This window comes from Nelumbo lutea, chromosome 2, assembly GCF_056320005.1.
Source record: "Nelumbo lutea isolate HS-2025 chromosome 2, American lotus-T2T, whole genome shotgun sequence".
Classification (NCBI taxonomy): Eukaryota; Viridiplantae; Streptophyta; class Magnoliopsida; order Proteales; family Nelumbonaceae; genus Nelumbo; species Nelumbo lutea.
In genome coordinates this window covers 113613195-113632291 of record NC_142685.1, presented here as the reverse complement: position 1 = coordinate 113632291, position 19097 = coordinate 113613195, and the positions used below count along the sequence as shown (strand labels likewise).

The 19097-nt window shown below is 37.2% G+C and overlaps 1 protein-coding gene and 1 long non-coding RNA gene across 2 annotated transcripts; both read left to right on the top strand.

Annotated features, from left to right (window-relative positions):
• Window positions 1-557: 557 nt before the first annotated feature.
• Window positions 558-9150, top strand: LOC148872928 (adenylyl-sulfate kinase 3-like). Its single transcript, XM_088969767.1, has 7 exons — window positions 558-891; window positions 1756-1906; window positions 6295-6444; window positions 6917-7035; window positions 7126-7210; window positions 8151-8197; window positions 8877-9150. Exons 2-7 carry the CDS (start codon window positions 1783-1785, stop codon window positions 8976-8978), a joined length of 627 nt encoding a protein of 208 aa, XP_088825893.1. The 5' UTR covers window positions 558-891; window positions 1756-1782; the 3' UTR covers window positions 8979-9150.
• A 7910-nt stretch (window positions 9151-17060) lies between these two features.
• LOC148872927 (uncharacterized) lies at window positions 17061-18637 on the top strand. The gene is made up of 2 exons (XR_016107083.1): window positions 17061-18066; window positions 18164-18637. It is a non-coding gene; the product is annotated as an uncharacterized LOC148872927 (long non-coding RNA).
• Window positions 18638-19097: the final 460 nt, after the last annotated feature.

Here is a 19097-nt window from a genome sequence, read left to right as displayed (position 1 = left end):
TTTTTTAACAAAATTGATCAAATATAACAAATACATTGGTTGCTAATGTCTTATTAAGGGCAAAAGTAATATTTTTATTTTTATTTTCTTTTAATTAAATTTATTTAAATAAAATCATTTTCCACATGAAATATTGATTAAATCTATTATAAATTATAAATAGTATTTTAATAAATTTTAATCAATCCATAAAATTAAAAAAGATATTTTAATAAATAACCCATTTTATTATTTAGCTTTTACTTAATAAAATCTTTTATTACATCGCAATAGTTATAAAAATGAGACTTTGCTTAGGAGAGGAGTGACAGATGACTCACACGCCACACTGTTGGTGACATCCGACTCAATGGCACATTTATTTATGTAATTATTTAATTTTAATATTTATAAAGGGGACTACCAAACTTCACGGAATGTGCGGAGACGTTGGTCTCCACTGAAAGGACGAAAGTATCCTACTTAGAGCCTATTATTGAGTATTAATATGAGAAGGGTGTTTTTGTCCTTTTAACTAAACTTTTGTTAATTTATCACATACAAAAACGGTGCGGAGCCACGGAGGGGAAGAAGCTCATTCCTCAAAAAAATCACCACGTGAACTGAAACGGTTTCTCTGTTACTCGTGAAAGAGGGAATGCTGTGCGTATGGCGCACCCACCGTTTTGCAAATAAATGCGTCCACTTCATTCAAAACCAAAACGAACCAGACTTTCCGTTCCTTCCTTCCGCCTGACACCTGAATATACGGTTTGGGTCGGTCGATTTTTTCGGGATTGAATCATTAAAACATCGCTTTGAGCTCTCTCTCTCTCTCTCTCTCTCTCTCTCTCATTAGTCGTTAGTGAGGAAGACAAGGAGAAAACCAAAGATTGTACTGTTCTGTCGCAGGTATTTGATGTGTTTTTTTTTTTTCTCTTCGTTTTTTGCAATCTGAGTTTCTGAATTCAAGTAGGTTTTAGCTTAGAATCTGAGTAATTGGGTCTCAGATTGGTTTTTGGGTATCTGGGCATTAGGCAATTTTGGAGATTTTAATGATGGTACATTAGACTGCAGATGAGAAAATACCAGTATCTTTTATACGAACAAATGCATTATTGATCACCAAACACTTGAAAACATTGAGGTTCAGTGAACATGATCTTGGGATCAAGATCATTATGGGTTTTTGCCCAACCCCATGTAATCTTTGGAACTTGGAAGGGTAGTTTTACTTGAATTCTTCTATTGTAATGGCTGCTTAAAGACAAATTAAATAAATATCATATTCATCATTGCTGGTTGTTGTTGTCTTGATGTTGTCCTTTCAGATGAACGCATTCTTGTTTACTAGTTTATGTGTAAGACTAATGGGGACGCAAAAGAACATGTTTGTTTAATCAGTAATTTCCGGACATGGACATTTGGTAATCCGGTTACTGAAGGTTCCTGCTCATATGGGAATTGGAAAATCCATAGCATTTGCATGTTAAAACTACCCAAGAATCCCCACCTTATCTTACTATTTTTTTTTTCAATTCATGATTATCTCTATCATCAAAATCCAAAGTTCAACAGATGCACGCTTTTGATCATATGATCTTCAGGAATTTCTGCTCTTTGTGGAACATTTTGAAAAACAGGATCACAGTGTGATTATTGGGTGTTGGCAATGATTTATTCCTGTTGTCATCGCTTCTTGAATCTTGTTTCCTAAGTTGATTCTTTTTCTGTCCTTTTTCTGCCGTTGAATTTGAACAAGTTATGCTTGAATAGGGCAAGGACGAAAAACCAAAACCTCTGATGTCTACATTGGGCAAACCAGCAAATATTTTCTGGCATGAATGCCCGGTTGGGAAACTTGAAAGGCAGAAACTTCTTCAGCAAAAAGGATGTGTTGTATGGATTACAGGCCTCAGTGGATCAGGTTTGGTCACTAAACTGTGTGATTGGATGTATTCAAGTGGTCTCAGACTATATCCTATATAACCTGATGGTTTATGTTATATATTGTACTGTGACAATTGAATTGATATTCAACAGGTCATCGACAAATACAGTACTATATATGCTCTTTTTATTTATTATTATTCATCATTTATTTAATATTATTCAATTCTTTCCTATTTGGCTATTTCCTTTACTTCTCCCCATTTCCAGTCCTAATTCATGGACCAAACCATTTCAAGTGGTCTCTACTACAAGATTAAGACTTAATTTCTGTTGAATAATCTTCAGAAACCAACTATGTGTTTCGCTCCATTGGTTTATGGATGGGCACTTTTCAGATAAACACTTTATCTGAAAAACACCACTTTAAACGTTCTTGATTTTGGCTGTTTGGTGGGGCATTTTTAGTAACACCCCTTAAAGGCATCTGCCACCTAAGCACAATAAACATTTTTTCCTTTTTGGTTGTTTGGTGGAATATTTTAAGAAACAACACCATAAACATTCCAGTGTGACATTCTTGCTTTATGTTGGAGCACCATCAAGTTGATCTAATGGTCCAGAATTCCCATACACATCTATAATGGCTGAAATTGAGGTCCAACTGTTCATCTTGCATGCAAATCAAATCTAAAGGCTCACATCATTTAATGATCATATCTATCCTATAAAATCTGGAACCGCTCAAGCTATTGATAAAGGGGAATCCCTTTTACTTGACATATGGTCTACATTAGAATAGAAAATAATAAAAAAAATATAGAAGTTTGAGGGGTCTTCAACAAGGAGACCCCCTCTCCCTTGTTGTTTATCTGTGTCGTGGAGGCTTTAGCTAGATTATCTAAAAGAGCTGCGGCTGAAGGCTGTGTGGAAGGTTTTAGAGTGTGGCAGAGGAAGGAACCATGGTCCCTTTACTACAGTATGCAGATGATACTTTGTTCTTTGTTCAGGCAGAAAAGGAGCAGTTAAGTAATCTTCGGATGATTCTGATTTGGTTCGAGGTGATCTCTGGATTATGGGTGAATTTTCAGAAAAGTGAAATTATCCCAGTTGGGGAGGTCAATAACATCCAGGATCTTGCTGTGGAGCTTGGGTGTAAAGTGGGAAAACTCCCTTTCAGTTTCCTGGGTCTTCCAGTTGGAGCAAAATGTCACTCCAAATCCATTTGGGACCCGGTGATTGAAAGGATAGAGAAGAAGTTGGGGGGTTGGAAGTCCAGGTATTTGTCCAAGGGAGCTAAGATTACTCTGTTGAAAAGTGTCCTAGCAAGTCTACCCATCCACTTTTTATCTCTGTTTTCAATCCCAACACAGGTGGCTGAAAGGATGGAAAAGCTAGAAAGGAAGTTCCTATGGAGTGGGAAGGATGGTGAACAAAAGATCCATCAGGTTAAGTGGGATTCCATATGCAAATCTGTCTCGGCAGGGGGTTTAGGAGTGAGAAATTTTAGGCAGGTAAATACTGCTCTCCTAGGTAGATGGTTGTGGCTCTTTAATTCTAGCCCCAAGCTAGTATATAGTTAATTGAACAAAGCATAGTGTTAGCATAGGGGTATTTCTATCTTTATACCTTGATTGATGTTGCTGATCTGTAATGTTGTGTTGAAACATGTGCTCTTAACTTAAGTAAGGGCACATAGGTCTTTTCAGTCATGTTTAATAATAATATAAATACTTATTGGCCGATTGGGAGAAGTCAAGTTGACTCTTTCAGTTCGAACCAGAATTCTCTCTTCTCTCTTTCTCTCCTTCTCTTTTTCTTTATCACTTTTTCTTCTTCTACATAACTGAACTCAGTCAGGCCGAACTCTAAGGCAGTCCTGAATTATAACATGGTATCAGAGCTAGGTTCCGATCCTGGGATCTGTGGGTTATGGGCCCACCACGCTTCCGCAATCTGTGCCAGAGGAAGTATGTGCTTGATTTGCTGGAAGAAACAGGCTTGTTGAGTGCCAAACCAGCCGTAACACCCATGGACACAAATACCAAGCTAAGCAGTGATATGGGTGAAGTGTTTGAAGACCCTGGCAGATACCGACGACTTGTGGGCAAACTGAACTACCTAACCTTTACCAGACCAGACATCTCATTTACAGTTAGTGTGGTAAGCTAGTTCATGCAAAAACCTCTGATTCCTCATTGGAATGCGGTTCTGAGAATTGTGAAGTATCTAAAAGGGGCCCCGGGTCGCGGTCTGATATACAAGAGTGGGTGAAAACTTGAAATAGAAGGGTATTCTGATGCTAATTGGGCCGGTTCTATGTCTAATAGGCGGTCTACTACAGGCTATTGCACATTTCTATGAGGTAACCTGGTGACATGGAAAAGTAAGAAGCAGACGGTTGTGGCAAGAAGCAGTGCAGAAGCAGAATATAGGGTTATGGCGCATACCGCTTGTGAATTAGTGTGGCTAAGGAACCTTCTACAGGAAGTAGGGTACAACATTAACACTCCAGTGAAGCTCTATTGTGATAATCAGACTGCAGTTCATATCTCCTCTAATCCAGTGTTTCATGAAAGAACCAAGCACATTGAGGTTGACTGTCACTTTGTGAGGGAGAAGGTGCTGAATGGAGAGGTAGACACTACACATGTTAATGCAAGAAATCAGTGGGCTGACTTATTTACAAAAGGCTTGAGTCGGGGAAGAGTGGACTACTTATGTAGCATATACTCCCAGCTTGAGGGGGAGTGTTAGCATAGGGGTATTTCTGTCTTTATACCTTGATTGATGTTGTTGATCTGTAATGTTGTGTTGAAACATGTGCTCTTAACTTAAGTAAGGACATATAGGTCTTTTCAGTCATGTTTAATAATAATATAAATACTTACTGGCCGACTGGGAGAAGTCAAGTTGACTCTTTCAGTTCGAACCAGAATTCTCTCCTCTCTCTTTCTCTCTTTCTCTTTTTCTTTATCACTTTTTCTTCTTCTACATAACTGAACTCAGTCAGGCCGAACTCTAAGGCAGACCTGAATTATAACACATAGAAGCAATGCATTCATGATCCCCTACACACCAAATCACTTCTTAATGCCTCCATGTAAGATGCCACATCAACGTCAGGTAAGCCTTTCATTTCAAGAAACAGTGAACAGTTGGGGGAAGCAAAATTTTGAAGCTTCCTCAAACGGCTGAGTGTTTAATTGATAAACACCCGACGAAACAATCATTTCAGTGCTAATAAATGCACATGCCTATCTGGTGCAGATGTGGTGGCGCTTAACAGTCTGAAGCTTTACTTTTGGATTGCATGATAGTTTTGAGAGTCTCAATAGTAAGATTTCAAGTTTAGGAATCTAGTATGCATATGACCTATTGATGGTCATAAGGACAACAAAATATTCATAGAACATTCTTAAAAGAAAAAAGAAAAAGAAAAAGAAGAAGATAAATCAATGGAGCAATGGAGCTGGGATTTAGGAAAGTTCCAAGGTTAAAGGAAAACCTGTTGCAATAAATCCCAAGATCATATTAATTTTCCTTACCATGTATCATACTGCATTTTTTCAACTGTTGGTAGGCATCCACATTTCATGTTTTCTATAGTGGTTGCATTAGACATCTTTTATAAGAAAAGAAAAAGAAAAAAAAAAAACTGCAACAAGAGGTAAGTAGTTCCACAACAGTAGTTATCCATAAGATATTGTTGAATTTTTTAGTGTTATTACATGAGATGCATGATAGATAGTGGCTAGTGCAATAAAATTTTCTTTCAAAAACCCTCTGAAAAGGAACAAACATGCATTTGCAATGAATTGCAATGAATATTTATGTATGAGGCTAGCATGACCATCAAGTTGATATTAGAACAAGTTCAAAATTCTTTTTCTTGTGCTTCAATTCTGTTCTTCTGGATGTGGGCTCAATGTGTATTTGCTTCTTACCACTCAAGTATTCTTACCATTCAAGTATTATGGGAAAAAAATGCCATTACCCTTTGTTGGTCCTAGCTATTTGGAATCCTGGGAGGGTGGATTGCATATGGACCTAACCTTATTGTTTTGTACAAAGTGGTTGCTCTCTGACTTGAACCCGCATTCTCATGCTCGTCAGCTTGAGACAATACTCTTTGTTGGTCCTAGCTATTTGGAATCCTGGGAGGGTGGATTGCATATGGACCTAACCTTATTGTTTTGTACAAAGTGGTTGCTCTCTGACTTGAACCTGCACTCTCATGCTCGTCAGCTTGAGACAATATATTATAGTATTTAATTGATTTATAACAAAGCCGATTGTACCCTTTCTACCTGCACAAGGAACATAATAAAACAGGAAGGCAATACTTTATGTTGTTAATTTAGTACCACCAATATATTATTTTGTTAACCCATATATTTTGAATTGTTTATTTAAACTGTTCAGGAAAAAGCACGCTAGCATGCTCAATTGGAAGAGAGTTGCACACTAGAGGAAAGCTTTCATACATCCTTGATGGAGATAATCTTAGGCATGGCTTAAACAAAGATCTTGGTTTTAAACCCGAAGGTCGTGCAGAAAATATACGTAGGGTTGGTAAGTATGGCTTCAAACAGAGTGATTTTGAATATTAAGTCCAAATTGAGCATGTTGCAAAATAAGTTCAATGTATAGATATGCATTATTAATTATGAAACAAGATACAGGAGCACTACTTTTGGCAAACTAACCTTTCTTTCCAAGATCACTGTATAGTTACTTTGTCATATTATCAGATGTGATAAAATCTTTGCAAAAATCTTCCTCCAGTGGAACCTTGTGCCAACTAGGTCCTCATATCTAATCTTTGCTCAACTGCTTCTAAAATGGCTTTTTAGACATCCAGTAGCCTCCCTATTGATTGTTATTATTGTTTAGGAAAGCTTTTACAAAAAATGAAGTGGCTTTTGTTTGATTTTTCCTTTCCTTTTGTATTTTCTACTAAGTCAAAGACTAGTCTTTTTCCCCTGTTTAATAAATTTTTAGCATCCTTCTGACATTCCTAAGTTATCTACTCCTTGGATTTCAGGGGAAGTAGCAAAACTCTTTGCAGATGCTGGTTTGATATGTATTGCTAGTCTCATATCTCCATATAGAAGGGATCGAGATGCTTGCCGTGCCCTATTGCCAGATGAAAGTTTTATTGAGGTAAGGGTCTTGTGAAATGATTCTTTCTGTAATTGTCCCTAGATAAGGAAATTACTTGATGCTTGACATTGATTATCTCTGACTTAACAGGTTTATATGAACATGCCTCTAGAAGTTTGTGAGCAAAGAGATGCAAAGGGCCTTTACAAGCTTGCACGTGCAGGAAAGATCAAAGGTTTGCTCCCCGAACTAAACTTTGGCTTCATTTACTGACATGACCTCACTTTTTTTTTTTCTTTTTTGCTTCACTGACATGTTTACTCTTGAGGTGGGATGGGATACTTAATAACTTTGGAGAAGAAACATGAATTAGAAGTTGGTTTTTAAAGGAAATACAGGGTAAATGCTCTCCTTGATAACCTACATTGTCATGTTTTTCAGCCCAAGATTTCACCATTGCACTAAGCAATGGCTCCTACTTTTTTTTTCATAAAACTATAAATAAGATTATGGAATATAAAAACAAAATTTCTATAGTATAGGACTGAGAGTTTCTTGAATCACAAGTCAGCAACAAGAACATTTCTGAGATCTCATTGCAATAGATTATAATGCTTCTAATACTCCATTTTTGTCCTAACCAGATTATTTTTATCCACTAAAGAGAGGGGGATTCAGTTTCTTCTGTTTTCTGCCTCAGAGGTGATATCCATCTTTGGTCCTAGTACAGAGACTGAAGATAGGCCTTGGTGAAACAGTTGGGTTGCTCCATTGCAACCTGGGTGACCAGGGTTCAAATCTTGGAAACAACCTCTCTGTATATCTGCAGGGATAAGTCTGTGTACATCTGTCCCTCTCCAGCCTTGTGCACTGGGCTGCCTTTTTTTTTCTGTACTCTATTTTTGGGTCAAACCACCATCAAAGCTTGGTTAGAATGGTGGTGGTTTGCCACTTAACCAAGTCATCTGCTCTCCAACACCCACTCTGCCAGCTATCAGATATTACCAGCACTTTAAATCTGTGGAATCTTTAATGAAAAGTGAGTGATAAAACTTCTTTTGTCAGTGGCCAGTGCAAAGTGGACCATAATGCTTTTTTATGTTGTAGAATGTGTTCAACAGTGCTTAAGACTAGGTTGTAGAGCTTCGCTAACCAACCATCACATTAACTTGCAGGTTTTACTGGAATAGATGATCCATATGAACCACCCCTGAATTGTGAGGTATGTTGTCATTGTTAAATTATGCGTGATAAATGGAATTCTCATACATTTTCCATCATGATCATGCACATGTGTGTCAGCATGTACAACCACCTGCAGATGCAGTATGAATGTGGATATATGTATATCTTGAACGCAACCATGTGGATATATATTTTCAGTTCATTACAATAGATCCATTTTCAGGAACTATGCCATGGTTTGAGCCCATTTATTCAAAACATTTGTTTCTCTGAATGCCAAGGTGTCAGGTAGTAATATAGTATTCTGAGATGCACATTGGACCATTTTCATTTGAAATATGCCACATTTAATGAGTATGTCAGCATACAGGTGTCACTTGATTGTTTGACAACCATTTAAAGAACCACAATATCTGAATGCAGGAAGATGATATATGAGTTGTAAGCATCCTTCATTTCACAAGGGAACATGATGAAAAAGAACTTCAACTTTTCTGATTTTCTTCTAAGGAATTCTAGAGTAAAAATACAATAAATGTTACAGTAAATGGTTAATGCAGAAGATGTCTACTAGCCCTTGTCCTCAAATATTTTATTGCTTATGGAAAAGTCTTTGACCCATACGTAATTTGATGCTTTATCTACTGTGACTGTTATTTTAGCTGTCTCTATTACCATATTCTGACCTGATGAATCTGATGGTTTTTCTTCCCCAGATAGAAATACAGCAGAAAGATGGAATTTGTCCCACTCCATTGGTCATGGCAGGACAAGTGGTATCTTACTTGGAGGAGAAAGGCTTTCTTCAAGAGCCATGATGTATCCAACTGAAATATCCATTTCTTTGATCACCATTGAGCTGTCATCTTGTTGATGTCATTGTCTTGGATGATGTAATTTCAGATCATTTGTATAGTTAATTATCAACTGAAGGGGCCTGCTTTGGTAGCTATTGGGCAATTTTATGTTTGAGCGGGTTCCAACTTCCAATATCATGGTGCACTCACTGGGACTTGAGACAGGTTACCAAGTCAACATAATTAACGACCATAGCTGTGGAAACCCATGTTGTTACCATCAAAAACCATTTTGGCTTTGTTTCTGAACGAGCTTTTTCTTTTGAATTTCATGATTCATCTGAAGAAACACAGAAGAGTGATGTCAGTTGTAGACTTGTAGCTCGATATGGAATCCATTCACCTCCTTTAGAGCCATATAATTATTAATGGTGAGACTATGAACTCTTAAAATGCTTATCTAAAAAAAAATGTGCAGACCAAGATCTGGCAGGATTCTCGTGGGGAGAGCTGCATCCTGCATGCATATCCAAAGGGGATGTAGAAATCGATTCCATTTCTGATTGCAGACACAGCTTAAAACTACCCAAGAAGAACAAAGTTCCCGAAGTGGTAGAATAGTATGCAGTGTTTTAAAAACCAACTCGGGGACTGAACCATTTTTTTTGTCTCTGGGTCGTGGGTCACTGGTTTGACCAAACCGTTCCATGTCGGTCATGAAAATTTAAATATATATATGTGTGTGTATAGGTATATATAAACATGTATTTTATTAATAAATAATATATAATTATGCTTTATATGTAATATATGAAATATTTTATATTTAATTTATGTTTTTAATTCTGGTTTGAATTTTTTATTTGTAATAAATTATTAAAAATTGCAATTTGAGGACAAAAAAGGGGTGTTTTGGAAAAAATAACAGGGCAAGGTGCCTATGGCCCCTTGGGATGCATAGGTCTCAAAAATTTACCTAAAATGAAAAAAAAATCACCTCAATCGGACATTCGAGTGCAAAATATGGCCTCTTGAAGTTTGCATAAATAGTATGCAACTTGCGACTTAAGCACTTGATCAAATGGGTCAATGGTTCAACAGCCTGAGTCAAGCGGTTTTTGATTAAGACAATGGTTTTTTTACATTCTCTGAGTTTTACTTAAACCGAATCCAGAATCTTGACCAAGTGACAATTCGAGCAGTTTAACTAATCGGGTCAACTACGGGTTGAAAACCTTGATAGTACGTACAATCAAATGTAGTGGCAATTATACTACCCTTCGTTTTTGAACAAGTGTAGAAGAATTTTAACATGGAAATTGAAAAGATCTAATAAGAGTTATAGCTACAGATTTTTCTTTTTTTTTTTTTAGGGTATTACATAACACAACTGTTGTAAGCCCGGATAAAGATGAGGGTTGTGTGAAATTAGCAATCAATACTAAAATATAAGAGAGGACTCCTGTAGCCAATGAGTTGGGATCTATTCACGACAAAATACTTTTTTAACACGTTCCAACATGCACCATGGTGGGTAGGGGTGTCCACAAGCCAAGCTATTCACAAGCTATTCAAGCTTGGCTCAGCTCAGTCTAAATCAAGCTTCAAGCCTAACTCAAGCCTAATATATAGGCTCATTTTCTAATCGAGCATAGCTCGATTTTAATAAAGGTCAACCCGTGAGTTTTCTAAGCCTAATCAAGTATATATGTACATAGGGTGTCACCTCAGCTCGGCACCTCACTACTCAAGGAGACCTCAGCTCGACACCTCGATATTTGAAGAAGACCTCAGCTCGACACCTTGGCAATTGAGGGAGACCTTGGCTCGAAATATCAGTTGCTAAGGAGGCATCGACTCGACACTTCAGCAGTTGAGGGAGACTTGCAATTAAAGGCAATCAAGCTCAAGTTAAGCTGAGCTCGAACTTATGAGCTTTTAACTTGAGCCGAGTTCGATCTCAAGTCTCTAGTTCGGATTGAGCTCAAGCTTGAGCTTGATAGTTTATGAGCGAGCTGATCTCGAATAGCCAAATAGTCGGCTCTGCTCGGCTTGAATCCATCCTTAATGGTGGGTGAGGATAGAACAATGTCCAAAGTGAGATTGGTAGTATGTACTAAAAAATTTGCCAAACTCTAATATAGTGGATCCTAATTTTCTTTTTCATGGAACAGAAAGATAGGACTCATGTAGCCAATGAATTGAGATCTGCTCATGACAAAATATTTTTCTAACATGTTTCAACATGCACCAATGTGGGTAAGGGCAAAACAGTGTCCATCTTGAGATTGGTAGTTAGTACTAGAAAATTTGCCAAACTCTAAGAGTGTGGATCTTGATTTGTCTTTTTCATGGAACATGATAGAATGATAAGAGAGTACTCATGTAGCCAATGAGGTGGGATCTACTCACAACAAAATACATTTTTAACATGTTCCAACATACACCATGGTGGGTGAGGGAAAAACAGTGTTAACAATGAGATTGGCAATGTACTAAAAAATTTGCCAAACTCTAGTAGGTCAATGAGCTGGGATTTGCTCACAACAAAATACTTTTCTAAAACATTCCAACAAAATATTGGCAATTAGTACTAAAAATTTTGCCAAACTTTGATAGTTTGGATCCTGATTTGTCTCTTCATAAAATAGAGCAAAATGATAAAAGATGTCTCATGTAGTCAATGATCTACAATTTTTTCACAACAAAATACTTTTTTAACACATTCCAACATGCACCATGGTGGATGAGGACAAAATAGTGTCCATAGTGAGATTGGTAATCTGTACTAAAAAATTTGCCAAACTTTGGTAATGTGGATCCTGATTTGTCTTTTCATGAAACAAAACAAAATGATAAGAAATGACTCATGTATCCAATGAGTTAGAATCTACTCATGACATAATACTTTTCTAACATGTTCCAACATGCACCATGGTGGGTGAGGGCAAAACAATGTCCACAGTGAGATTGGTAGTCAATACTAAAAGAGTTTCCAAACTCTAATAGTGTGGTTCCTGACTTGTCCTTTTTCATGGAACAGAATAGAATGATAAGAGATGACTCATGTAGCCAATGAGCTAGGATCTGCTCATGACTAAATACTTTTCTAACACATTCCAACATGTACCATGGTGGGTGAGGGCAAAACAGTGTCCACAGTGAGATTGGTAGTCAGTATTAAAAGATTTGCCAAACTCTGATAGTGTGGATCTCAATTTGTCTTTTTTCATGGAACATAATAGAATGATAAGAGATGACTCATGTAGCAAATGACTTAGGATCTGCTTATGACTAAATACTTTTCTAACACATTCCAACATGCACCATGGTGGGAGATCGGATCTGCTCCTCACATAGGGCGCCTCACACGCGCATCACATGCACATCCTACCATGCATGGGGAACATCTCCTGTACTTATAAGCTATTATTCAAGGGAGATGTTCCCAATGCACGGTGGATGTGCATGTGAGGCACCCAAGTGTGAGGAGCAGATCCCGTTCCCCATGGTAGGTGAGGCTAGAACAATGTCCACAATGAGATTTGCAGTAATTAAGTACTAAAAAATTTGCAAAACTCTAATAATGTGGATCTTGATTTGTATTTACTCATGTAGCCAATGAGCTGGGATTTGCTCACAATAAAATAATTTTCTAACAAGTTCCAAGTTCCAACAAGCACCATGGTGGGTGAGGATAGAATAGTGTCCATAGTGAGATTGACAATTAGTACTAAAAATTTTTCCCAACTTTGATACTGTGGGTCCTAATTTGTCCTTTCATAGAATAGAGCAGAATGATAAGAGAGGATTCATGTAGCCAATAAGCTAGGATTTTCTCACAACAAAATACTTTTCTAAAACATTCCAACATGCACCATGGTGGCTGAGGACAGAACAGTGTCCAAAGTGAGATTGGTAGTCGGTACTAAAAAAATTGCCTAACTCTGATAATGACATAATGTGGATCCTGGTTTGTCTTTTCATGAAAACAAAACAAAATGATAAGAGAAGACTCATGTAGCCAATGAGTTAGGATCTGCTCACGACAAAATACTCTTCTAACACGTTCCCACAAGCACCATGGTGGGTGAGGGCAGAACAGTGTCCTGTTATATGGATTTTGATATTGTGCCTCTTCTTTTGGTGTAATGCCAAGTGAGCAACCAAAAAGTACTTGGTCTTTAGGAGCACAGACTTACTTCGGTGATGTTTGACATCGATGCTGATTATTTCTTACTTACTTTTTCAAAAATTGGTGATTTTTGAAATCAGTGTTTTTTTTTTTTTCAAGAATTAGTAAACTTTGTTATTTGGAATCATTTCTGCCATATAAGCCAATTCTTGAGAAATTGACTGAGTTTGTTTGGTACTGATTCTCAAGGGCCAATTGTTTTTGTATTAGAGATATTATTAAATGCCATATTGGATGCCATGTCATCCAAAAAGAAATTGGAATCAAATAGAAATTAGGAAACCACCAAAAAGGTAATCCCTGAAAAAGGCTGATTTCAAGAACCGATTTCCTTAAAAACATCAAAATCGACCAACCAAACAGGAATTTCAACTTTGATTCTTCTAACGCTGATGTAGATCCAACATGACAGTGGTTTTCAAGAAATCATCATAGATGCCAAACATCACCTTCATCTACCCTAACCTTATTATACATGAAAAAAAATAGAAAGTTCGACGGTGGAATGTGCATAAATTATAATGAGAATGTAAACACTGGACATGAACAACGTGGAATTTCTAAAATTTTGGACTCTACATCTTTTGTTTCTTATTACTTGGTTCATTATCATATCATATATTTCAATACAAATCATATCATATATTCACTGATATATTGCAATATTTTGAATCTTGTCTGGATGATGGTATTGTAGATGCTCTATAGGGTCCAAGGTTCAAAATATTGATACGATACACAAAAATTGTGTATTTTGAATTTTTGGCAAACAACACTTTTTTGTTTGTTTAACTTTTACAATTTGATATTTCAAAGATATGTTAGGATGGACATTAACATCTGAAATTATTAGCTGGGGTTGCAACTTGGGCAGCCCAACTTGAAATCAAACCATCTGACCCAACCCAGCCCGCGCTATTACAACGGTTGCTCCTGAGTTTTTGGGCTTCAGGTTGGGCTTATTAAGGTCTAAACTAAATTTGAATTGGGCTTAGGTTGAGATCTCGGGTAGTCTGAGCCCAGATTGAACCAAATCCAAGTCCACCCAAACAATACATTCATATGTGTATCATATTTATGGAAAGAAATATATTTTCTAATTGTGTATGCATGTAATTATGTATTATTGTATAAAATATGTATATATAGATTTGTTAATGAAATTTATATATATTTTTAATCGGTTCTGCTTCTAAGCCCAATAAATGATTTGTCTGTACAAAAATACAGCCATAAATTCTTTAAAACCCAATCAACACGCTCAGCTGAGCTTAAGCCCAAATCCAAGTCGTGTTAGGTTAAGCAGGTTGGGCCAAGCCCAAGGCCGAAGTTTATATCTTAGGGTTGGTCTTGGGTTTGACCTTCAACCCAACCAAACCCAACCCACCCGAGTTGCACCCTAATATTAGCAACTTGCACCTTTCAAGAGTAGTCCGTTTTGTCACTCGGGTCATTTGCAAATTGCAACTTAGGCTGCATTTGTTTCAAGTGAATGGTTTCTTTGGAAATGGATATTCAATAGGAAAACAAATTGATGAGGAGTAATTTGGTCTTCTGAATAATATCATCACGCCACGTGGCTTTCAAATGGCACATCAACATTAAGTAAGCGGATCACCTCGGCAAGTCAATTAGTAGCAACTCACCTAAGCCGACCTAGAGTACCTTAGCCTAGCCGACTTCAAAGGTTTCTGGGCAAGAAGCGATCGAGTTATGGTAAGTACCATTGGCAACCTATAAGGCACGCTCACTGACTTGTCACATATATCTGTTGCCAGTCCGAAATGTCCGGAGTATTAATGAGTCGACCGTCGAGACGACCAACCTGCATCACACGCATCAAAGCGAATTAACGGACTTTAGCACCCTGCGCAGATTATGTAACCAATGTCATTACTCTCCCGACTTAACGAAAATGGCTCTACGAGAACCTGAGACCCATTACAAGAAGGTCTCTAAGTACTCGTGTCTATATAAAGGTCTCATTTCCACCTGAAGATGTATGCGCAATTAAGCTCTCATACTCTCTAATCTCTCAACAACTTCTAAAAACTCTTTGTTAATTTAAGCATAGGAGTGCCCACCCCAAGTAAAAGCAACTCGGGCACTCTAACTCTTTCTCTTGAAGAATCACTTAGCTCGGCCCAACCTAGGCTGCATTTGGTTCAAGTGAATGGTTTCCTTGGAAATGGACATTGAAAACAAATCATCATATTTTTTATTTTGTTGGTGTTTTGCAGAAATATACAGTTGTTGAGAACCAATATGGAAATCTTCGATTGAAAAATGACTTGCCAAAAATTAGAAGAAATGTCATTTTTCTATGATCAAGGTTCAAAGCGTCTGTATTGAAATATATGTCTTAAGTCCCATTTGTTTTCAGGATTTTGAAGGGGGAAGTTGGTCAATGGGATCGTGGTTCTCATTAACCGTTCTTTTTAAGGTTTTATTCGGAATCATGGTTTTCAAAACCAGATTGGACCGGATGGTTGGACCAAAAAAACTGAAAACCAGTTAGGTGATCGGTTCCATTTTACCAACCATTATTTCCCCCAAAACTGTTGATTTGGTCAACAAACCACTGACCTGGGTGGCCGAACCGTTCGAATTGTTCAATAGTTTGGCCGGGTTGTCCGTTTAATTCAAACGGTCGGACCATTCGACTCAGGAATCGGACCCCTGACCGGTTCGTTGTTTGAATCGGTTTTAAAAACCTTGTTTGGAACCTATGAAAAAGTCACTTTTCCTAGGTATCACGAGTAAGTAATCCTCATATCTCAAGTGGATAAGTCTAATTTTTTCTTTTTAAGGGTAAAGTCGTCATTGCCTCATTTATATGGGAAATCAAAAAACACAAGTAAATGCCATTTACCTAGATAAATGACCAAAACAAAACGAACAAGATAAAGTGATAAAGGTATTGGTGGAATTTCAATAAATCCCACAGATGCATTAACACCACTAAATCTAAAGATCAGCTGAGCATAATAACACATCAACATAGGGTGAAAACAAAGAAATACAATAAAATCAATATATCATGCATTGAACAACAAATGTTGATAATACATGAACCAATGTTTCAGCTCTCAATTGGAACCCGAATGTGAGATCGGTTAATAGAGCCATTGTTGAAGATGTCTGTAAGCTTCTTGGTCAAGAGCCCAGACTTGATGGGCGGTTCTCTTTCATCTGTAACTGGCCTTCATGGCTATTATGATAATAAATATTATCACTAAATTCGGAACCCATGGTTAGGGGTTCGACCCCTAATAGGTTTTACATAATTATAAATTAATATGTATTATAAATCCAAGACTTGATAAATTTTAATTAATAAAATAATTATTTTATATACTAACATAATAACATACATATGCATAATTGCATACATACATAATACAATCCTCTCTAATGGTTTAGATAGGTATAAGACCATATTTTTAAAAACCGATTTAGAGCTTGAATTATTTTTGTCTCTAAATTGTGGGTTATCGATCGATTTGACTATTGAAAGAATCAGACCGTATCACATCAACAAATACATACATACATATATAATACACGCACACATAAACACATATACACAAAATATCAAACTGCGTCTTGAGCCACTAGTTCAAGCCATTGACTGAGACGAATGGATCAATGGTTCAACTGCCCGGAATCATTATGAATACAGAAGGCTGATTCTAATATGAATCTCTCTCTCTCTTTCTCAACTCGTGGAATTTGTCTTAATAATAACAGGATCCTTTCAACCACATACTCAATGCATGAAGCTAGAACTCACCAGGTGGACTCTATGCCAGCCCCAAGTATATATAGTAAAAGTGCCAATTCAATGAGCTTCCTATCTGATCTTTTTATCTTTCTTTAAATTTGATTGTGTGAGTGGCATAGATTTCAAATTTGAAGAAAATATTGAAAAGCATGGCCAACTCAAAGCCTCTTATTGCAATCATCTTCATCTCCTTGTTGGTGCTGTGTGCAGCGCCGGGGGCGATTGCTGATAGTCAATGCTTCTCAGATTGCTTCAACGGTTGCCTCCGAGCTCAGCCCGAAGATTACTGTAATAAAGACTGCACGCTCACCTGTGGTGGTGGGTCGACCTGGCCCTAGGATACGATTCTCATCAAACCTCTCTCATCTAGTTTTTGCACTGATCTGACAGAGAGTTGGGTGGTTTCAGTGCCCCACCCACCACCGTCTGATCCTCATGAACAAGATGGCGATTTCTTTTCAACACTGTTCCTGCAATCTTCTTTGTATTGAGACAGAATGAATGAATGAATAAATCTGTAATCACATTTTGCAACCTTTTTTTTTTTTTATTTTGCTTTTGCTTTGTTTGGAATGTGCACTTGATTGATCTTAAACAGAAACAATTAGCAAATAAAGAAACATGCAGATACTTTTTCTAATCCCCCCATTAATGGATTTGTGATATGAAAAGAAAATTTCTTATCGGGACTGCTCTCTCTTCAGTCTTCACACTTAATTTCTCTAATAAATCGAGTTTTGGCTTTTACATTTGTTTTAATTTCTTTCATACCAACAGCACATGAAATAATCTCTACCAAAATTTATAACTAGAACTGCTCTCACCTCAAAGTTAATTAATTTCTCTCTCGATCTTGTTTTTCTCCCCTTTTTCTTATTTGAGCTGGATTTAAATATCGTTTTCATAAGTTTTTTATGCTGATGGTGTCCTTCAAGCTGTGTATATTTTGATTAAGGTAGAGCAGCTTCTTTAATTTTTTTTTTCTAATTAAGATGCAAGAAACTGAATTTCAGCAGTGATAATTATCTGTAGAAGATATTTGACCAGCTGCATTGATATAACTATATATTTTGAACCAGAAACACAGAAAGGATTCGTTATTGCTTGTTGTGTTTCTGCTTCCTTCTAAGGTAAGAAATAACTCCTCCCAGCTCCCAGAATCAGGGATAAGAACCAACTAGTTTCTAAGGAACCATTCTCTCATGATTTTGCTCAATCTTGTTCCAGAAAACATCTAGGCTGGTTCAGCTACTTTGAAGTGCTTCAGATACAAACAGCCCTTGAAAGCCAGTTGATCAACTGACTGACAGACAACAGTTGAATTCTTGGAATTTTTTCACCAAACATGCCGTTGGGGCCCACCTCTGAAAGCCAGAAGATGCTGCGCTTCAGCCCTTCCAATCGGGCACTCAGCAGGAAGATGAACAAAGAGAAGAAAATACTCCCTGGCATATATACATGAAGATTCAGCTTTGGTTGCCAATAATTTGTTATCAGGCTATCAAGTGTATACATGAAGTGGCTGTTTAGGAGGGCTTTCATGCAGCGGCTTTTGGCATTGTAAGGTCGGGTTCCATGTGGAAAGCCCAAAAGCTGTGCCCTCCAAATGGGTTATAAAAGTAAGGTTTAATTTGTAAAGCCCAAACTTAAGCACATAGTTCCAACTTTTTAGAGCATAAAAGTGTTTTAATTTTAGATTATTATAGGGGAAATTTTCCTATAGTACCATGTATTTTGGGCCTAGTGCCACTTTAGTCTCCAAACTTTAAAATGCGACAATTCAGTATCCGAACTTTTAAAACGTGCCAATACCTATTGTTAATCAGCCATTAAGTGGCATTTTAAAAAACATAAAAGCCCTTCGAGTATCATTTAATTCTTTTTATCAACCATCCAAACGTTGATAAAAAAAATGAACAGTCCCAAATCCTTACCTCTTCTATTCAGGAAAGTTGGGGTCACCAGAATGCCCACCGATATGTGACCCCAACTTTCTTGAATAGAAGAGAAAAGGATTTGAGACTGTTCATTTGTTGTCAACGTTTGGATGGTTGATAAAGGAAATTAGATAATACTCAAAGGGCATTTGTGTCTTTTCAAATGCCACTTAATGGCAGGTACTAGATTGACATGTTTTGAAAGTTTAGATATCGAATTGTCA

Coding starts and splice junctions, on each gene's coding strand:
- LOC148872928 (XM_088969767.1), top strand. CDS start 1,783: ATGTCTACATTGGGCAAACCAGCAAATATTTTCTGGCATGAATGCCCG. Junction 6,445..6,916: donor AGAAAATATACGTAGGGTTG/GTAAGTATGGCT, acceptor CTTGGATTTCAG/GGGAAGTAGCAAAACTCTTT. Junction 7,211..8,150: donor ACGTGCAGGAAAGATCAAAG/GTTTGCTCCCCG, acceptor ATTAACTTGCAG/GTTTTACTGGAATAGATGAT.